General features: G+C 40.8%; 1 protein-coding gene across 1 annotated transcript in view; it reads right to left on the bottom strand.

Moving 5' to 3' along the window:
- Nucleotides 1-1,845: 1,845 nt before the first annotated feature.
- The window catches only part of lzts2a (leucine zipper, putative tumor suppressor 2a), a 120,260-nt gene continuing 99,733 nt past the window's right edge, over nt 1,846-22,372 (bottom strand). Inside the window, exons 3-9 of the mRNA XM_061941002.2 lie at nt 19,149-19,775; nt 16,240-16,881; nt 16,049-16,171; nt 10,964-11,110; nt 10,407-10,901; nt 5,747-5,851; nt 1,846-5,672 (exon numbers count right to left, since the gene is read on the bottom strand). Coding sequence (XP_061796986.1) covers nt 5,487-5,672; nt 5,747-5,851; nt 10,407-10,901; nt 10,964-11,110; nt 16,049-16,171; nt 16,240-16,881; nt 19,149-19,742 — 2,292 coding nt within the window. The 5' untranslated portion in view covers nt 19,743-19,775 and the 3' untranslated portion in view covers nt 1,846-5,486. The remainder of the gene's footprint in view (nt 5,673-5,746; nt 5,852-10,406; nt 10,902-10,963; nt 11,111-16,048; nt 16,172-16,239; nt 16,882-19,148; nt 19,776-22,372) is intronic.

The raw sequence follows: 22,372 nt of genomic DNA, 5'->3' as shown, positions 1-22,372 counted from the left end.
GAAGAATACGGTAATTGGTTGAATTTTAAAGAATGGTGTTGTTTTCATGAAACAATTGTGTGAAGTGGAGAGAGAATGGAGCATCTTCAGCTCTCCCAAAATCTTTCTATCGATGCCTGCCATCTTAATAATAGAGGTGGGTGGTGCTTCATTTCCGTGTTCACATCTTAATGATAAAAAAAACAAAACACTTTCTGTCTGCTATTGCCAGTCGCGGTCGAGGCGACCTAAGAAACGTAAAAGATGTGTTGAAGTTCTCGTAAGTTGACTTTCAACACAAACGTGTGAAGAAATGTAGAACACATGAAAACTGGGACTTTGGCCTTCCACAAGCTAAATAAAGCTTGAAACAAATGCAGCCTGAAGAGCTGAAGGAACAAACGCAATATTTTTTTTTTTAACGCTGACACGCTGATGTGTTTTTCTTCTGTTCCAAAAATAGACTTTAGAATGAGGAGCAAAAAAAACAAAAACATCATGCTGACATCTCCCACGGCTGCTATCCCGCTGAAAACAACTTTTCTAGACGACAAGTAAACAATAACAATAATGCTCGACTTTTTGAAGCATTTTTGACCTGCTGGTCATTTGTGATTACTTCCTCAAGGCGGAGCCAACAGAAAGTATTGCTACTATTATTTTTGCTGCTATTGAACCGACTTTAAAAAGCTGCAAACACTGGGTGTGGAGAGCTCGAATCAGAGCTTTTCTTCCTGACACTCACACACTAATGGAGTCTCAAAGGTTGTTAGCAAACAGAGGAGTTATGACACTAATTTTAAGATGATGCTGATCATTGAAGACACAATTGGCAAAACCTTATTTGTTTTTGAAGCAATATTGGGGAAAAAAAGGATGAATTTGGTGTTTTTTTGGCCTCAAAAAACATTTTCCCAAAAAGTTAGGCTTAAAAAAGAGGGTTTGTTTGTACACAATTGTGCTGATTAATATCAAACCCATCGTTGCTACGCCAGTGATGAACTTTTACAAACTGCAATTTACAGTAGCACTGTATAAATATATATATAACAGTTTTTGTACAGTATCACAGTTTTAGTACAGTATCACTGCTTTATAACAATATAACTGTTTTAGAACAATATAACTGTTTTAGAACAAGATAACTATTTTACTACAGTATCACTGTTTTAATACAATATAACTGTTTTAGTACAGTATCACTGTTTTAGAACAATATAACTGTTTTAGTACAGCATCACTATTTTAGAACAATACAACTGTTTTAGTACAGTATCACTGTTTTAGAACAATATAACTGTTTTAATACAGTATCACTGTTTTAATACAATATAACTGTTTTAGTACAGTATCATTGTTTTAATACAATATAACTGTTTTAGTACAGTATCATTGTTTTAGAACAATATATATGTTTTAGTACAGTATCACTGTTTTAGAACAATATAACTGTTTTAGTACAGTATCACTGTTTTAGAACAAGATAACTGTTTTAGCACAGTATAACTGTTTAGAACAATATAACTGTTTCAGAACAATATAACTGTTTTAGAACAATATAACTGTTTTAGTACAGTATCACTGTTTTAGTACAGTATCACTGTTTTAGAACAATATAACTGTTTTAGTACAGTATCACTGTTTTAGAAAAATATAACTGTTTTAGTACAGTATCACTGTTTTAGAACAATATAACTGTTTTAGTACAGTATCACTGTTTTAGAACAATATAACTGTTTTAATACAGTATCACTGTTTTAATACAATATAACTGTTTTAGTACAGTATCACTGTTTTAATACAATATAACTGTTTTAGTACAGTATCATTGTTTTAGAACAATATAATCGTTTTTGTACAGTGTCACTATTTTAGTACGATATAACTGTGTTTTAGTCAAATATAACAGTGTTCTAGAACAGTATAACCGTTTTTGTAAAGTGTCACTGTTTTAGTACAATATAACTGTGTTCTAGAACAGTATAACTGTTTTAGAACAATATAAATGTTTTAATACAGTCTCACTGTTTTAGAACAACATAACTGTGTTCTAAAACAGTATAATCGTTTTTGTACAGTGTCACTGTTTTAGTACGATATAACTGTTATAGTACAATATAACTGTGTTTTAGTACAATATAACTGTATTCTAGAACAGTATAACCGTTTTTGTAAAGTGTCACTGTTTTACAACAATATCACAGTTTTAGTACAGTATCACTGTTTTAGAACAATATCACTGTTTTAGTAAAGTATCAGTTTTAGAACAATATAACTGTTTTAGTACAGTATCACTGTTTTAGAACAATATAACTGTTTTAGTACAGTATCCCTGTTTTAGAACAATATAACTGTTTTAGTACAGTATCACTGTTTTAGAACAATATAACTGTTCTAAAACAGTGTAACCGTTTTTGTAAAGAGTCACTGTTTTATCATGATATAATTTTTTTTACTCCAGACTCACTGTTTTTGAACAATATAACTGTGTTCTAGTACAGTATAACTATTTTTGTACAGTATCACCGTTTTAGTACAATATAACTGTTTTAGTACAGTCTCACTGTTTTAGTACAATATAACTGTTTTAGAACAATATAACTGTTTTGGAGCACTATAACTGTGTTTGTACAGTATCAATGTTTTAGAATGATATAACTGTTTTGGAACAGTATAACTGTGTTTGAACAGTATCACTGTTTTAGTACGATATAACAGTGTTTTGGAACAGTATTATGGTTTTAGTACATTTCTTTTCAAATATGTACCCCAGAATGAAGAACGGGTACTTTTACGATTCTTTGGCAGTGAACTAGCCTTGCAGTTTCCACTACCAAACAGCAGGGGGCAGCATCCAATCAGGCTACATCATCATTTTAAAAACTAGGCATAAGATGGGAGGTTTGTTTACATGACACAAATCTTCACTTTTATGAGATGTTCGGGCCAATATTCAACTACTTCCTACTACCACCAGGTACTACCGTATTTTTCGGACTATAAGTCGCAGTTTTTTTCGTAGTTTTGCCGGGGGTGAGACTTATACTCAGGAGCAACTTATGTGTGAAATGATTAAAGGGGAACATTATCACAATTTCAGAATGGTTAAAACCATTAAAAATCAGTTCCCAGTGGCTTATTATATTTTTCGAAGTTTTTTTCAAAATGTTACCCTTCACGCAATATCCCTAAAAAAAGCTTCAAATGCCTGATTTTAACCATCGTTATAAACACCCGTCCATTTTCCTGTGACGTCACATAGTGAAGCCAACACAAACAAACATGGCGGAAAGAACAGCAAGCTGTAGCGACATTAGCTCGGATTCAAACTCGGATTTCAGCGGCTTAAGCGATTCAACAGATTACGAATGTATTGAAACGGATGGTTGTAGTGTGGAGGCAGGTAGCGAAAACGAAATTGAAGAAGAAACTGAAGCTATTGAGCCGTATCGGTTTGAACCGTATGCAAGCGAAACCGGCGAAAACGACACGACAGCCAGCGACACGGGAGAAAGCGAGGACGAATTCGCCGATCGCCTTCTAACCAACGATTGGTATGTGTTTGTTTGGCATTAAAGGAAACTAACAACTATGAAATAGGTTTACAGCATATGAAATATTTTTGGCAACAACATGCACTTTGAGAGTGCAGACAGCCCAATTTTCATCAATTAATATATTCTGTAGACATACCCTCATCCGCGCTCTTTTCCTGAAAGCTGATCTGTCCAGTTTTGGAGTTGATGTCAGCAGGCCAGGGAAGCTAGGGTCGATAGGGGGTTTAGCTCGCTCGTCTGCGGGAACAAACTGCCGCCACTGCTTGCCGTGCTACCGAGGCCCTTTGTCCCTGAATTGCTCACACACTCCGGCAGATTCAATGGGGGTCTGGCGGCAGATTTCTTTGACTTTATTGTTGGAAATGCATCTGCTTTGAGTGTCGCAGGATATCCACACATTCTTGCCATCTCTGTCGTAGCATAGCTTTCGTCGGTAAAGTGTGCGGAACAAACGTCCAATTTCTTGCCACTTTCGCATCTTTGGGCCACTGGTGCAACTTGAATCCGTCCCTGTTCGTGTTGTTACACCCTCCGACAACACACCGACGAGGCATGATGTCTCCAAGGTACGGAAAACAGTCGAAAAAACGGAAAATAACAGAGCTGATTTGACTCGGTGTTTGAGAAAATGGCGGATTGCTTCCCGATGTGACGTCACGTTCGAGAGCGAATATTAGAAAGGCGTTTAATTCGCCAAAATTCACCCATTTAGAGTTCGGAAATCGGTTAAAAAAAAAAAAAGGTCTTTTTTCTGCAACATCAAGGTATATATTGACGCTTACCGGTACATAGGTCTGGTGATAATGTTCCCCTTTAACAAATTACCGTAAAATATCAAATAATATTATTTAGCTCATTCACGTAAGAGACTGGACATATAAGATTTCATGGGATTTAGCGATTAGGAGTGACAGATTGTTTGGTAAACGTATAGCATGTTCTATATGTTATAGTTATTTGAATGACTCTTACCATAATATGTTATGTTAACGTACCAGGCACCTTCTCAGTTGGTTATTTATGCCTCATATAACGTACACTTATTCAGCCTGTTGTTCACTATTCTTTATTTATTTTAAATTGCCTTTCAAAAGTCTATTCTTGGTGTTGGGTTTTATCAAATAAATTTCCCCCAAAAATGCGACTTATATATGTTTTTTTTCCTTCTTTATTATGCAATTTCGGCTGGTGTGACTTATACTCCGGAGCGACTTATACTGTGAAAAATACGGTATTTGTAGTACTCCCTGGTTTAACAAATCGAGGATTCGCGGCGGCAAATGAAAACAACTAAACATTCATTTACCTTGTTCGTGTGGCTTAGACACGGAAGCTGCAGTATTATACTCCACTTTATCGCCCTCATTCTCCTCTTAGATAAAATAAGTATATAGGAGACACTTGCTCTCCATTGTTAGAGTTCCTGATGCGTCCTGGTGCAATTTGAACGTGGATAATTGCAGTGAAAAAGTTTGCACTGTGCCTCCCCCTTTGGGAAGAGAGTGGTACTACCAGATGAGCATGGTCAGGCGAATATCCCCGACAGAGAAGACAGCATATTTGGAATTCTTGTCCCCTTGGTTATAAGTTTGGGGCTCAGTGCAGCAGTTACATAGTGACAATGCTGAGGTCTAAAGGATTATATGAATATTTAGCAGTGAGGATTATGATGACATCATTATTGAACATGCATGCTGGTGCCCTATTGTTTACCTTTTTTTGCATTTCCACTTCCTGAATACCCTGATTCAAACACTGCTTTTGCTCCCAAAGAAGAGAAGAGGTTTTGTGCTGCAGGTGAAACACCGAATGAAAGATCATGTAGAGTGTAGGAGAGAGAGAGAGTAACAACGCACCTTTGGGAGCTGCTCGAGAGGTAAAAGTCAGCCGTGTTTGTTTTGGTCTGGTGTTTGGTCTGTGTCTACCGTTAATCATTTTCACGTTGAGTTTTTAAATCTCAGTGGCGGTGATCTCCTCAAAGTGGATCTCGTTGCTGCCGCTGTGGACCTCGTAGTCGTCCATCATGTCCCTGTTCTCCAGCTCCAGGCTCAGCTCCCGCATCACTCGCTCCAGGTCCCGGTTTCGTCGGTACATCTGGATGTAGTTCTGCTGCAGCTGCTTCTGGTAGCGGATCACCTGTCGGGGGTCGTGCACAGAACGCCAATAAGCAAACGAAGAAACACGCAGCACTGATATTGATTTAGTCTAACCTTTTCTTTCTCCTCCTGCCACACCCTCCTTTCATCCTCAAATCGAGACATCTGCTCCTCGCTTGACCTCCTCTCATAAATGAGCTCAGCCTTCAACCTGTCCACCTGAGGAAACACACAAACTAAATGACAGGACGGTCACAACTGTCAACACACCTTTAACTACCAGTGCAAGCTAAAAGCAATTTAACAGCATGACAACGCAACACACAGGGTGACTTTTTAAATGATCATAGCCCAAATCGCATGAGTGGGAGGAGTCAGGGCAGGCCGCCTTGCAATATTTATTTCCACAAGTCGGCACGTTGAAAATACAAAACCCAAAACCAGTGAAGTTGGCACGTTGTGTAAATGGTAAATAAAAACAGAATACAATGATTTGCAAACCCTCTTCAACCTATATTCAATTGAATGGACTGCAAAGACAAGATATTTAACGTTCGAACTGGAAAACTTTGTTGTTTTTGGCAAATATTAGCTCATTTGGAATTTTCATGCCTGAAACATGTTTCAAAAAAAGAGTGAGAAAGTTGAGGAATGTGTCATGATCGTTTTGTTTAATTATGTTCTGTTAGTTTTGGACTCCAAGAGTTCCTGTTTGCGCTTCCTTGTTTGTTTTGTCACCATGGCGACTCATTAGTTTCACCTGCCTCATTTGTTCGGATCACACCTGTGATAATCATGAGATTATTATTTAAGCCTGTCTTTGTCAGTTAGTCTGCCTGGCGACATTGATAGTTTCATGCTTGTATTCATGCGTATGCTTTGCTCATTTCATGCTCTGTTCATGCTTATATTCTTCTTCTGCGTTAAGTTGTGCGTTCGCCTTGTGCGCCTTTTTGTTTTCACCTTTTTGAGAGATGAATAAATATGTTCCTACTAGAGATGCGCGGTTTGCGGGCACAACCGCGGAGTCCGCGGATTATCCGCGGATCGGGCGGATGAAATTTAAAAAAATTAGATTTTATCCGCGGGTCGGGTCGGGCGGTTGAAATTTAAAAAAATTAGATTTTAAATAGATTCAGGCGGGTGGCAGTTAAACCAATTCGGAAATATATATACATAGTTAAATGTTGTTACCCACATACGAAAAACGAGCAGGCACCTGCTGCATATGCCACAACAGAAGAAGAAAAAAAAAGAAGAGATGGACACTTTTACGGAGCGGAGAAGGGACGCCTCGCCGGGGTCCGGGACCGAGGCCCCTTCCTCCGAGAGGGCCCCACCGGGAGCCGTAGCTGAGGCGATCCGCGAGAAGGGCCCGACGCACGTCCAGGGTCACCACCGCGCCCACCGCACCGACACCCCGCCTCGTCCGCCTTCGCCGCGGCCGGCGTCACGCGCAGCAGGTAAGCAGCTTACCTGCCCGCCACCCCCGTGGCCGGGGGCTCGTAACAGGGGTCACTCCGCGCGCTCCGCCCGCGCAGCTTACCTGCCCGCCACCCCTGTTGCCGGGGGCGCGTAACAGGGGTCACTCCGCCCGCAGTGCGCTCACGAAAGGGGTGGGGCTCACCCTGGTTGATATAGACAGCAGGACGGTGGCCATGGAAGTTGGAACCCGCTAAGGAGTGTGTAACAACCCACCTGCCGAATCAACTAGCCCTGAAAATGGATGGCGCTGGAGCGTCGGGCCCATACCCGGCCGTCGCCGGCAGCGAGACGCGCTTGGAGGTGCGCTCAGCGCGGCTCCCATATGATTGCGCACTGGTGTGCGTCTGGGTCGTGACAGCGTGGCACGCAAATGTCTGTGCTGCATTGGATCAGTCTCCTTTCTTTAACAGGCAAAAGCTTTATAACCTCACTAATGCCTTGCATCGTCTATATTAGATATATAACAACGGGCGGGTGCGGGCGGGTGCGGTTCTGATCAAATGTTAGATCGGGTGGATGGCGGATGGTTGACGACTTTCTGATGCGGTTGCGGATGAAATAATTGCCTATCCGCGCATCTCTAGTTCCTACCTTCTACCGTTGTCCGGAAAAGTCCGTTTGCGTCCTGGGAGAACAATCCTCGCAGTAAGCTGCGTAAAACTCCACGTCATGACAGAATGCTCATCAAACACTTATTTGGAAAATCCCACAGGTGAACAGTCTAATTGGGAACAGGTGAGTGCCATGATTGGGTATAAAAGCAGCTTCCATGAAATGCTCAGTCATCACAAACAAGGATGGGGTGAGGGGTCCCCACTTTGTGAACAAATGCCTGAGCAAATTGTTTAAGGACAACATTTCTCAACCAGCTATTGCAAGTAATTTAGGGATTTCACCATCTACGGTCCGTAATATCATCAAAAGGTTCAGAGAATCTGGAGAAATCACTGCACGTAAGCAGCAAGGCTGAAAACCAACATTGAATGCCCGTGACCTTCGATCCCTCAGGCGGAACTGCATCAAAAATCGACATCAGTGTGTAAAGGATATCACCACATGGGCTCAAGAACACTTCAGAAAACCACTGTCAGTAACTACAGTTCGTCGCTACGTCTGTAAGTGCAAGTTAAAACTCTTCTATGCAAAGCGAAAGCCATTTATCAACAACACCCAGAAACGCTGCCGGCTTCGCTGGGCCCGAGCTCATCTAAAATGGACTGATGCTAAGTGGAAAAGTGTTCTGTGGTCTGACGAGTCCACATTTCAAATTGCTTTTTTAAACTGTGGACGTTGTGTCCTCCGGACCAAAGAGGAAAAGAACCATTCAGATTGTTATAGACGCAAAGTTCAAAAGCCAGCATATGTGATCGTATGGGGGTGTATTAGTGCCCAAGGCATGGGTAACTTACACATCTGTGAAGGCACCATTAATGCTGAAAGGTACATACAGGTTTTGGAGCAACATATGTTGCCATCCAAGCAACGTTATCATGGACGCCCCTGCTTATTTCAGCAAGACAATGCCAATCCACGTGTTACAACAGCGTGGCTTCATAGTAAAAGAGTGCAGGTACTAGACTGGCCTGCCTGTGTGGCGCATTATGAAGCCTAAAATACCACAACGGAGACCCGGACTGTTGAACAACTTAAGCTGTACATCAAGCAAGAATGGGAAATAATTCCACCTGAAAAGCTTCAAAAATTGGTTTCCTCAGTTCCCAAACGTTTACTGAGTTTTGTTAAAAGGAAAGGCCATGTAACACAGTGGTAAAAATGCCCCTGTGCCAATTTTTTTGCGATGTGTTGCTGCCATTACATTCTAAGTTAATGATTATTCGCAAAAAAAAAAAAACGTTTCTCAGTTCAAACATTAACTATCTTATCTTTGCAGTCTATTCAATTGAATATAAAATGAAAAGGATTTGCAAATCATTGTATTCTGTTTGTATTTATGAATTACACAACGTGCCAACTTCACTGGTTTTGGGTTTTATATATATATATATATATATATATATATATATATATATATATATATATATATATATATATACATACATTTGTGAACATTTATTTTGTTCGGGGGTGGACTCACAATAAAATTCTGCTTATAGTATAGTATGGTATAGTACTGTATAGTATATCTAGTAGCGTAATATATATAATATCTAATAATACATCCCATTAATGAACTATTTTTTTAGGATATGCTTCCTGAGTATCAACAAACAACAAGTTGCGAGCCTAAAACGGTACCTGGGCCGCACTTTGGATACCTTATTTTTATTCTAAAATGTACATTTATTGATTCAAAAGTAAAATAATCAAAGTGATCTGGTCTCTGCTGGCCGCACACTGGTGATAATGATTAAGAAGCAGCAGCTTGTACCCAAAAGGAATTCTGTGTCAGTTGTTTGGACACACTTTGGCTCCATTAAGAATGACGTCCCTTTATTGGAGTGGAAATCACAGTTTGGCCCCAAGGCCTTCCTATGTCTTAAGGACCTCATGTTTTTCTTAGATTTAGAGAACATTTTATATAATCTGAGGGGTACACCAAAACAATTTAACTTGACCTGGGGCTGCATAATTAGTTACATCGCTAAATTAAAGACATTATAGGATTAAACGTGACACTCACTGACAATGAACCTTTCCACTTACCTCAAGTCTTTTTTTTTTGTTTTTGTTTTTTTTCAGTGACACTTCTCTGTTTGTTTGTGATTTTTATTTTTGTTGTTACATTTTTTTTCTTTTAGTCTGTTATTGTGATTCTCTATCTGCTTGTGGTGAAGAAGAAGGCAGTACATTCCTACCCACTGTGACTGAAATGTAGGATGGGAGGTTGGAGGGACTGTTATTATTTTACTTTTATTTATTTTTTGTAATATTTTTTGTAATTCTTTTTTTTTTAGAAAAAAAAATTGGGGGGGGGGGGGGGGGTGCCTGTTTTTTCAGTACCTGTATTATGATTTCCATATTAAATGAACAGATAAATATTATTTTTTTAAAAAGGAAAAAAAAGAATGACGTCCGTTCAAAAGTAGTAGTTGAGAGTGGTATAATCGTGCATTAACTGAAATCGATGTAGAAGAGTCAATTACGGTAATTGTGATTTAGATTTTTGCCATCATTGCATAGCCCTCGTCCAGCCTGTTTGTCACTTTTGATCCCGGAAGTTTACCCACCCATGCACTAAATATAAGAAAATATAAGTGACACCCTCCTATTTGCAGCTGTGCCCCCAGAGAAAAAATTGTGAGGTCAGAGGTCACAAACCCTGACGTACCTGTTGTCTGAGTCCCAGCAGGGTTTCTGCATTCTGTCTTTGTGCCTTGGCTTCATCGCTCTCTCCTCCCCAGACCAGATGACCGTCCTCCACATCCCGGTACACAGAAGGGCTGGGGCCGCCCCGCCCCGGCAGTCCCCTCCCCTGCTGCAGGGTCAGGCTCATGCACTGACCCTTCATGCCTCCGCCGTGACTGGCCAGAGTGTCCCGGAGGCGGACCAGCTCCTCCTCCAGGCGCAGCACTTTCTCCCGCAGCAGCTCGGCTTCGCTCTTCCTCCTCTGGAGTTCGTTCTCGCAGACCTCCAGCTCCAGAGATCGTGTCCGCAGCGCCGCCTGGGCCTCCTGAGAGCGAACCTGGCTGGCCTGCAGCTCCGATCGGGCTTCTCTCAGCTGGGCCCTCAGCACCACGATGTCGCCAGCCTTCTGGCTGAGCTCTGCCTGCATCTCCTTCAGCTGCTGCTTCAGGAGGGAGATCTCCCCTGACTTCTGACACACCTGCAGTCACCAGATAGTGAGAACTCAAGCCAAACCGTCATTTTCAAAAACATGTGACCCACCTCCCACTTGGTCTCCTCGAGTCGAGGACCCAGCTGGGTCTGCTCTCGCTGGATGGTGGCACACCTCCTCTCCAGGGTTTCCCTGTCCTGCAGCAGAGACGAGAAGTCCTCCTGGAGCTTCTTTTTCTCTTGCTGTAGTTGAAACACCTGAAGAAGCAACGGACACAATCGAGTGGTCAGCCACAATGTTCCCTCTAATTTTTCATGTGTGTGAGCAAACGCAAAAACTCCCTGAGCATTCAGTGGAGCCCATGTGAGCAACATCAGACGTGCACACTGGGGCTACACCAGCAGCACACCTGTCCCAAACCTGACTAAATAAGTTCAATCTCCATCCATCCATCCATTTTCTACCGCTTCTCCCTTTTGGGGCCGCGGGGGGTGCTGGAGCCTATCTCAGCTGCATTCGGGCGGAAGGCGGAGTACACCCTGGACAAGTCCCTACCTCACCGCAGGGCCAACACAGATAGACAGACAACATTCTCTTATTATTATAATCAAATGACAGCAATCATTTCCATGAGGTTATTTTCTAATATAAGTGTTTAGGCCCACTTACAATGACAATAACAAAAAATATTGTTTTTCATGAACTGTGTACTTGTATTGTTTGTCTGGGTGGAGCATTTAGTTTGCATTAAAATATTCACATGTTGCACAATGAGATGTAAGCAGGGGATCATGTGTACATTCCTGCAACTTCCTGTTTGTAAAAAATATATTTTTATTAGTATTTATTCAATATACTAACAGCATTTCATGATTAATATTTATAAATTAAGATTCCTAATAAATGACACTAGAATAAGCACACATTTGATTGGTAAATCATAGTGTAACGACCTGGAATTACACTTTATGTGTGGTGTTGGAGTTGTCCGACTTTTTGTGTGGCTGTAAACGCATCACTGGCTAAGTGCCATATGTGCATGTGTTGGCGCAAGTGAGAAGGAGCGAGCGGCTGCTGTTGATATAACAAAGTTGGTTTTGGTCTGGTTTGAAATGACCAGTTTTGCTAGATATAATTTTTTTTACTAATGTTTTGGTGATGTGTTTATGGCCGACAATAAAGAGTTTTGCTCAGTAAAGTGATCGATGGAATTCATGTCCTCAAAGCGTCTCGACAGACGTTACAATATTTGAACAACGATGACGAAAACTGTTTTCTCTGTCGTGTCCGTGTCGTGTCGAAAATTATTATACGCTTATTTTTTTGTTTGATTTAGTGCGTAGCATAAATTTGCCGTGCGCAGAGGACGCTGGAGCAGTGCGCAATTGCACGGGCGCGCACCTTAGAGGGAACATTGGTCAGCCACACCCTTTTTTCAACAGAACAATTATAAAAAACAAAAAAACCACCTAATTTCCATCAGATAACTGGAGCTGAATGAAAAATATCAAACACGAGAATAATACATGTAGGGGTGCCCCAATCGTATATCAGAAAGAACAGGAATCGGACTATATCTGCTTGCATCTCTTATATAAGATACGATACAAGCATTTCTGCAGTCAACACTAAAATGTTCTCCTATCAGCACACAATGTTGGTCTTTAGTCATTAACAAAAGGTAAACATGGTAGGTTATAAGCTTGTACGAGCTTGCAGCTACACAACAGCTAAACCCACAATAGCATATAAAATAGACATACATAAGGGTCCTTAATTGAACAATATTGCAGTCTGAAATACGACTGTGGAGGGGGGTGTGGCCCGCCCCGTGCCAGGACCGGCCTCGAAGTCAGCGACAGGTGCGTAGATGGCCCAGGCGGGCCTTGTCATCTAATCACCTGTCGCCCTGTATCAGCAGCAGCCGGGAGGAGAGAGGTGGTTGGAGCTGGAGCGAGAGCGAGAGCACGAGCACGGACTCAGAGAGAAAAAGAGACAGACTTTGTGCTGAAAAGCAGAATAATGGAGAGCGCTGAAAATAAACCAGTATTACATCCTGAAACCTGGGCTCTCATGTCGATGTGTGGTGGTCTGAAGAACCCGCTGGAGGGCAACCTCCACAACGACATTTGTCAATATAAAGAAGAATTAAATAATATATTGTATATTACTTACACATACAAAGTCTACAAGGCAGAAGCGTTTTAGAAAGTATCCAGTAACCAACGTGTCTGCATCATTCGACTTACTACGTCATGAGCTAAACTTAATGAATTATAGTGGTCACTAGGTGTCGACAAAAACAATAACCACTCCACTTCAACTTAAACACAGCTTAAGTTCATTCCAGACTAGTGTTGTCCCGATACCAATATTTGTATACCGGTGCCAAAATTATTTTAAATAAAAAAGACAAGTTTCCGATTATATTTTACATATTATTGAATTAATTCAGACTTTCACTATTCAGACTTCATATTGATTTAACTTTGGGGCAAAAAATCGCACATTTACAGTATAACTTCTGATCAGAATGAGCCCAGCAATTGCCCCACATGTACATTTACTGCGACCAGCAGTTCAAATATTTTAATGAATGACAATGAATTAATGAGAAACATTGTCATTAGTTAATCAAAACTGAAGCAAGAGGTCTCAGGTTACAACATTTGAATGTAATCTAGGGATGTCCCGATCCAGGTTTTTGCACTTCCGATCCGATACCGATATTGTTTTTGCATTTCCGATCCGATACCGATACTGACTGATACTGGCCTATCCGAGCATGTATTAAAGTTTAAAGTTATTTAGCCTATTTAGTTGTCAGAATCATGTTGAAAAGGGTTTTAGTACTCTTGATAACAACTAGCCAGCTGAATTAGGGGAGTTTGAATAATACACAATGGTTGGTAACAAGAAACTGACCTGTTTATTCAAGGATAAACACAAAATAGACAAAATTATACATGACAAACAGAAATGGCATCATTGAACTAGGGCTGGGCGATATGGCCTTTTTTTAATATTGCGATATTTTAAGGCCATATTGCGATACACGATATATATCTCGATATTTTGCCTTAGCCTTGAATGAACACTTGATGCATATAATCACAGCAGTATGATGATTCTATGTGTTTTGATTGATTGATTGAGACGTTTATTAGTAGGTTGCACAGTGAAGTACATATTCCGTACAATTGACCACTAAATGGTAACACCCGAATAAGTTTTTCAACTTGTTTAAGTTGATACAGATATATACTATCAGATATATACTATCATCATAATACAGTCATCACACAAGATAATCACATTGAATTATTTACATTATTTATAATCCAGGGTGTGGAGGGGGGCGCCGGATGTAAGTGTCAAAAAGACAGCCAAAAGAGTTTGATATGAGAATAAATCTAAAGTTAAAATATAGGGTAGAAATGCACCCATTTGCAGGAAATGTAGTCTTGATTTTCAGAATTTTCTTTCAAGGCTTGCACGTCTACATTAAAACATTCTTCTTCATACTGCATTAATATATGCTACTTTTAAACTTTCATGCAGAGAAGGAAATCACAACTAAAAAAATCACTAATTTTTTCATACGGTGTTGATGTGGAAATTTTTGCCTGGGCATTTTGATGGTGTGGACGTGTGGCACCGAATGGAGATAAGCGTCTCGACAGACGTCACAATATTTGAACAATGATGACGAAAACTGTTTTCTCTGTCGTGTCCGTGTGTCGAAAATTGTTATGCGCTTATTTTTTTTATTTGATTTTGTGCGTGGCATAGATTTGCTATGCGCAGAGGACGCTTAAACAGTGCGCAATTGCACAGGCGCGCACCTTAGAGGGAGCGTTGCTCGCACGGCTGCGCTAGCATCACAGCTAACGTTAGCCATGCTGCTACCTCTCTGCTCGGGGAGGACGTATACGTATGTGACGTATGTCGTGACAGTATGTGACGTGTATAAGGAGGTGTACTTGCTGTCTGTGAGAGGAAGACACAGGAAAGAGTGAGAAGAGCCTGTCGTGTAATGCCAGCAGCTAAAAGCAACTGCGTGAAAATTCACAGACCTATGGATGTGTTGAAGGTGTGCTGGAAAATGCGGAACGGATATTAGGGAGCAGCAGAAAAGTGGAATGTATTATTTAAATCGGTGCGTTGGAAAACACGGACCGGAGTTTTTTTTAAACTGGATCTGGATCTGCATTTTCCCATGCCTTGCCGATACGCAATTTTTGGCAAATATCGGCAGCCGATCCGATCCAAATATCGGATCGGGACATCCCTAATGTAATCCAAACAAAAGTGTGTAACCTGTGGGCGATTGTGAATCCAATGCATTACTTACCGTATTTTTCGGACTATAAGTCATAGTTTTTTTCATAGTTTGGCAGGGGGTGCGACTTATACTCAGGAGCGACTTATGTGTGAAATTATTAACACATTACCGTAAAATATCAAATAATATTATTTAGCTCATTCACGTAAGAGACTAGACGAATAAAATTTCATGGGATTTAGCGATTAGGACTTACAGATTGTTTGGTAAACGTATAGCATGTTCTATATGTTATAGTTATTTGAATGACTCTTACCATAATATGTTACGTTAACATACCAGGCACGTTCTCAGTTGGTTGTTTATGCGTCATATAACGTACACTTATTCAGCCTGTTGTTCATTATTCTTTATTTATTTTAAATTGCCTTTCAAATGTCTATTCTTGGTGTTGGGTTTTATGAAATAAATTTCACCAAAAAATGTGACTTATACTCCAGTGCGACTTACATATGTTTTTTTCCTTCTTTATTATGCATTTTCGGCCGGTGCGACTTATACTCCGGAGCGACTTATACTCCGAAAAATACGGTACTGAGGTTCATTTGTTTAACACCTTCCTTTCTTTCACACATGGCGTGAACTTAATTTAAACATGTAAAAGTTATGGTGTGAAATAATTATCAGTAAAATACATGAATTAAATATAAGGTTTGCTTCTACCGATACCTTTTCAGATATGGTGAATTGTGTAAGATGTAACCACAAGATGTTCCTTAATGCAACTTGTTTTACATGTATGAAACAAACAAAATCATAAACCATAATCAATGTATCCCAAGGTTTCCCGTGAGGTATGTAAAATAAAAAAAACATCCATATGATTATAGGCTGAGAGCAAATAAACTACCTGTAACTGTAAGACTTGCTGAGCCCTCTGGGCCTTCTGGGAGGCATGCTTCATCTTGGTGGCACAATTTTGTCTCAGCTCTTCCATCTCTCTCTCACAGCGATGTTGCTTCTCCTCATAAACCTTTCACAACAAAACATGGAGGTCATTTCTGTCTCTTCACATTTCGGTCCGATTTCTTTAGGTCTCACCTGGCAGATGGCAGCTTCGTTCTCGTCCAGGTTTTCCCTCAGATGCTGAAGCTCCATGTCGCGCTCCCTCAGCTTTTCCTCCAGGTCCTTCACCACCACCTCGTAGGCCTCCGCAGGTGGCGACGAGTGGCCGCATGAGCCGCTGTCGGACAGGGGCTGCCCGCGCCCGCTTAGCGACCCGGACCCAGTGCTCTTACTGGATGACGAGCGTCCACTGTCTGAGTGACCGTGTCCCCCGATTCCACCTGAAATGTTTCGAACCAGAGCCTGCCCTGGCTCCAACTGCCCCCCGGAGCCCGAGCCCGAACTGGAGCCTTCACTGGGGGCCAAACTGTAGCCTGTGCTGCTGTGAGTGGGAAGGCTGGAGAGAGAGTTCCTCCCGGAGTCCGACATGGAGCAGGACTGGCTGCTTCGAGCGTTGCGCCCCCCGCAGTAGGAGTCGCGCTTCTCTTCAGAAGCGGAGCCGCCGCTGGGCCCGTTGGCACCGCCGGATGCTGAGAGGGGCAGGAGGAGGTTGAGGCTGCCCTGGCTTTCTGACAGACTGCTGCCCCCTGGCCGTGGAGACAGGTAATGCACGGAATGGCGATTCTTGGGAACGACAGGCTTGAACGCTGTAGGACGGATCAGCACTTTCTCCATGTTCTGAAAGAAGAAAATGATTATAGCGTAGGCAAATAATACAAGCTCAGCTGTGCTAGGCGGGTAGAAATATCATCACACATCTATTTTCGTATCCTCTCTGACATTGATCAACAAGAGCGTGCAAGGTTAGTAGCTGTCAAACGATCCATTTGATTCTGTCAGGCCTTGTCATGGACCTTTTTTATGGTTGAATGGAAATAATAGCAAATAGACAGCTGATGTAACTGTCATAAATATGTCAAGAACATGCTGCAGGAGGCCAGCTTCTGCATAATTGCTTCAGTGGTCTTTCAATGAGAAGCTCTCACAAGGCTGTAATTGATGATGACGGTTTATACTCATTATTGTCAGAGGTCTGAAGTCATGTTTTGCTGATGTGTGTTTTAACATTTTCCCTATCCTAGAATTTAAAACATTTCCATGTAGACTAAAACACTGATATCAACATAACAAGCACAGGCTGTCAAGTGAATGCAAAGCAGAAAGCGGTGCTATAACAATCGCAATGTAAAGGTAAGTTCAGCCAATCACAAGCCTGAAGAAAGTCATCTATTTGGAAAAAACACCGGAAAATGGAATAATAGTGTGGACTGATTGGAATGAATGCTAAATATCAAATTTGAATAACATAAATTAACTAATAAATTAACAGTAAAAAATAAAAGGGGGTGATAATATATAAATGTAGTACCGTATTTTTCGGACTATAAGTAGCAGTTTTTTTCGTAGTTTGGCCGGGGGTGCGACTTATACTTAGGAGCGACTTATGTGTGAAATTATTAACACATTACCGTAAAATATCAAATAATATTATTTAGCTCATTCATGTAAGAGACTAGACGTATAAGATTTCATGGGATTTAGCGATTAGGAGTGACAGATTGTTTGGTAAACGTATAGCATGTTCTATGTTACAGTTATTTGAATGACTCTTACCATAATATGTTACGTTAACATACCAGGCACGTTCTCAGTTGGTTATTTATGCATCATATAACGTACACTTATTCAGCCTGTTGTTCACTATTCTTTATTTATTTTAAATTGCCTTTCAAATGTCTATTCTTGGTGTTGAGTTTTATTAAATAAATTCCCCCCAAAAATGCGACTTATATATGTTTTTTCCTTCTTTATTATGCATTTTCGGCCGGTGCGACTTATACTCCGGAGCGACTTATACTCGGAAAAATACGGTAAACACATTTTGTATACATACATCTTTTGAAAATAATTTCTAAAAAGTTTTGAATGTGGGCTGAGTTTCCTGAGAAATTACTAAAAGCACAGTTTGTGTGCAGACAAACACGGTCAATAATAGGAATGTGCCGATCAGAAATAGATTTTTTGTGAAAAAGTTAGTGATCACCATTTTCTGATTAAAGTATTTCATTGCCGATCCCATCTGGTTGACACTAGTTATTTCTAGTCCTCTGGCTGACAAATGCCATAAACCACAAATTTTCGTCCGTTTTTCCCCCCACCAGAGTCACTCGCATTGTTTTTCAACAAATTATCGACTATCAACACTGCATCGACCCACTGGTGGATAGTGCCCGTTCCCATTCTGTGACGTGGCAGCACAATCCACTATTCCACCAAACATCATCATTATCGTCATCGACACTCCCCGTTTGCCTGCAGTGAAGTAAAGCAGATGCGAAAAATGTTCGTCTACTTTCAAGACACTGACTGTGTTTAGCTTTGCTGAGCTCTAATTTTCTTTAACCTGTCTACATCAAGAAGAAAACAGACCTTTTCGTTATCGTTTCTGAAGCGGCTCATTGACGCGTGTCCCCTTAAAAAAAATGCATCTGTACAACAGCGACGAGACAGGATTATGCAGTCTCAACATACAAGCAAGAACAAAGCACAACACAGAGAAGGATTCTAAAACAATTTAAAGCCAGAGTCACGCTACTGTTCACCGTCAACAAGACAGGAACTCACAGACTTAAACCGCTATGCCCTAGGCTGTATTCACCACATAAATTGGGATCATTTTATTGTATTATTTTTAAAAAATGTTTAAAAAAAGTTATATTTAACGTGCGCTCGGGAATAACACCATCCGGATTTTATGGACTGCGAAAACCGCGTTATATCAAACTTTGAGTGTATAAGTATCAGCTGATCTCACTCATTGATGATTTATGTCAGAATCAGCAGCATAAAACCATGACATGCCTAGTCATTGCCCTTGTTTATGTTATTCTGATAACACTGAAATGTTTGAAAGTGAAACTAAAAGCATAATTGACTTTACTTGCCTTCTCTAACTGTCCAGAAACTGGGATGAGTTTTGGCGGAGGTCCTCCAATGTTCCCATTCAAAGTCCTGTTGTCCTTTTGGTCCTCTGAGTCGCTGCAGGGACTTGCAGTAGCCACGACCAGGTTGTCATTCCAGTCCCCGACTACCATGTCATTGCTTACACATCCTAAGTTCTTATTAATTCCTCCGCCTGTGGCACCAGCGGTTGTTAAGCTTCCACCTTCCGTGGAGTTTCCCGGCCGAGGCTGCTTCTTGGTGGGCAGAGGTGGAGGTAGAATCTTTGCCTGGGGCTGCGCCTGGTTGTTGATCACCAGAAGTTGCTCTAAGGAGCTTCCGCTGCGAAGTGTGTTGTCCTGGAGCCGGAAGCAGCTGGTAGCTGGCGTGGAGCGTCGAGCCTTGGCGGTGAACTCGCTGGCGGCTCGGCAGTGCCTCTCTTGGTACGTGCGGCCCGATATGAGACTACTTACGGAACCCATGGCTGTGGTCGTGCTGCAGGAGGCAGGGGCTGACTGAGATGGCAACGGCTGGCACTGCTGGGCGTCGAGACTGGGATTGGGGTGGTCAGTAACAGGAAAAGCCTGGACGAGAGCCATGGCACCTCGACGGCGTTAGCCACACCACGCAATCTGAGTAAAGAGAGCAGAAAACTGAGTTAATACAGATAGATTTTCATCCAATCATCATAGATCAGAGGTTCTTAACTCGATCGAACCCTAGGGGTTCGGTGAGTCGGCCTCACGGGTTCGGCGGAGGTCAAAACACACCCGACTCATCGTGTAAATAAAAACTTCTCCCTATCGGCGTATTACGGATACGGCAACAGCAGAAGTCAGACTGATTTGCAGGTGTGTAATTTGTTGTGAGTTTATGCACTGTGTTGGTTTTGTTCTTTGAACAAGGTGATGTTCATGCACGGTTCATTTTGTGCACCAGTAAAAAAACATGGTAACACTTTAGTATGGGGAACATATTCACCATTAATTAGTTGCCTATTAACACGCAAATTAGTAACATATTGGCTCTTAACTAGTCATTATTAAGTACTTATTAATGCCTTATTCGGCATGGCCTTATTATAACCCTAATCCTCTAACCCTGGCCCTAATCCTAACCCTAACCAAATAACTCTAAATTAAGTCTTTGTTACTTAGAATATGTTCCCCATACTAAAGTGTTAGCAAAAACATAACTGTCTTGAATTTAAAAAAAACAACATTGTATTTTTCACTAAAGAAGGGTTCGGTGAATGTGCATATGAAACTAATGGGGTTCGGTACCTCCAACAAGGTTAAGAACCACTGTCATAGATCATTACGAGGCTTCAAGCGGGCCAAGAAAGTGCAAATTTGAAAACCACCTTGTATCTCCATGGTCCGCAGATCAGGTGGTATAATGCCCACATTGCAAAATCTAGAACATTCTGTTCAAAACATCCAGAGACAGACTCTCCTATCTTTCTTATTAGAATCAATACCCTAGTTATAATACATTCAGTGTCATAGTTTTGCAAAACACTTCTAAAAATGCTGAATTTTAGTTTTCTCTAGTGTGACAGTTGTCAACTACTATGCAATACAAACTACCATCACATCCATGACTAGAGTGGGCTTCCACTTTTCACAATGGAAAAAAATCACAAACTTCGCCTTGCAATTTTTTCCATCGTGGCTGTGTCTTGTTGTACTTGAAAAATATTATAAATATTAAGGTATATTTTTGGTGATTTGATCAGTGTGTCATCCAAGAGAATCTGACTCACTAATTTTGTGGTAAATTATATGACGTGCCAATTTTGCATGATGAGCCCAGCCAACTACGATTTTTTTTGTTTTCATTATAATCCAACTCTCGCAAAAAAAAGACACCAAATGAATAATAACTGATTCCAACTCTAATGGCTAAAATGCATTAGGCAAAGGGCTCATTTTGAATTGAACGCTAATTGCCAATTCCATTAATGAGGCAGGAGGAGAAAAAAATGCCTTGGTTCAGCAGCAGCGACACAGACAGAGGGTGAGCCAATGAGTCAAGCTCATCCACAGCTGCTGTGTGATTTTCCACAATATATCCCCGTCTGAAGTTACCAGGTTTCGGAAATCTTGTCACTGATGCAACGATCAAATATTGTGATGGAATGATGCTAACTTGCATGAGGTTTCTACCACAAGTGTGGAAGCAGATTATAGTCCTTCTGTTTGCAGATAGTATTATCAGCGTTGGCTGACCGAGTGAGCAGCGAGAGAGGGGGGATGGAGGGCATCCTCAGTCTGTCGTGCCAAACCTAAATCCGTCTGGCCAAGCGGAATAATCCACAGCAGATACAAGTGCACAAAGTCTGCCAGGACCAACACCATCATGGCATCATGGAACATCATCAGTCAGGTTCAGTTGGAAAATATGTCAGGTGATACGCAGTGCATGAAATGTGTCATTCCAACCATAGAGGGGTGCTTATATTTTTTAAATGGATAAAAAGATTACAACATTTTTTAGGACATTAAGAGATGTAACTCATTGCTTTAATGTTAGTTTGGGGGGGTTGAACCGCAGGGCCTTGAACAGAATTTCCTTCAATAGTTTGAATATGACTGCCACAAGTCTATTGTACAAAAGTTTTCATCTCCAGATTAATAAATGTGTCCAATCACTTACTCCTTAAGTACTGGGTCAGAGTGGCTCAGCCGGTTTCATTGTCCCATTTACTCTCTGTAAAGCACCAGTTCCATTGGCCGCAAAACACGCCCAGAGCATAATACTACCACCTCGCTTGACGGTAGGCCTGGTGTTCCTGGGATTAAAGTAAGGCTGCAGCTAACGATTATTTTTCTATCGATTAATCTATAGATTATTTTTTTCGATTAATCGGTTAATCTATAGATTATTTTTTTTGATTAATCTATAGATTATTTTTCCTTTTACCGATTATTTTTTTATTTAAAACGAAGATGAAAAAATAAATGTAGGCCAGTTTTTTCAAAAGGCATGGCTTTTATTTACAAAAAAAAAAAGGATGGCCACTCAGTCAACATTGACAACAACATGACAAAATATTCTGTAACAATGTAAACATTTAAAACTTTTAACATTTAACAAAATTAAAAGTAGCTTATTTGCTTTTTAATGTGCAAATATAAAAGTAAACACCCAGTGCAAATCTTAATATTCTGCAATAGTATAAGCATTTCAAAAGTAAAAGTATTGCTTATTTTGCTTTAAAATTTGC

This window comes from Nerophis lumbriciformis, linkage group LG02 (genome assembly GCF_033978685.3).
Source record: "Nerophis lumbriciformis linkage group LG02, RoL_Nlum_v2.1, whole genome shotgun sequence".
NCBI classification, from domain to species: domain Eukaryota; kingdom Metazoa; phylum Chordata; class Actinopteri; order Syngnathiformes; family Syngnathidae; genus Nerophis; species Nerophis lumbriciformis.
Note: the sequence above shows the minus strand (reverse complement) of the source record. Positions and strands in the feature narration are given on the sequence as shown.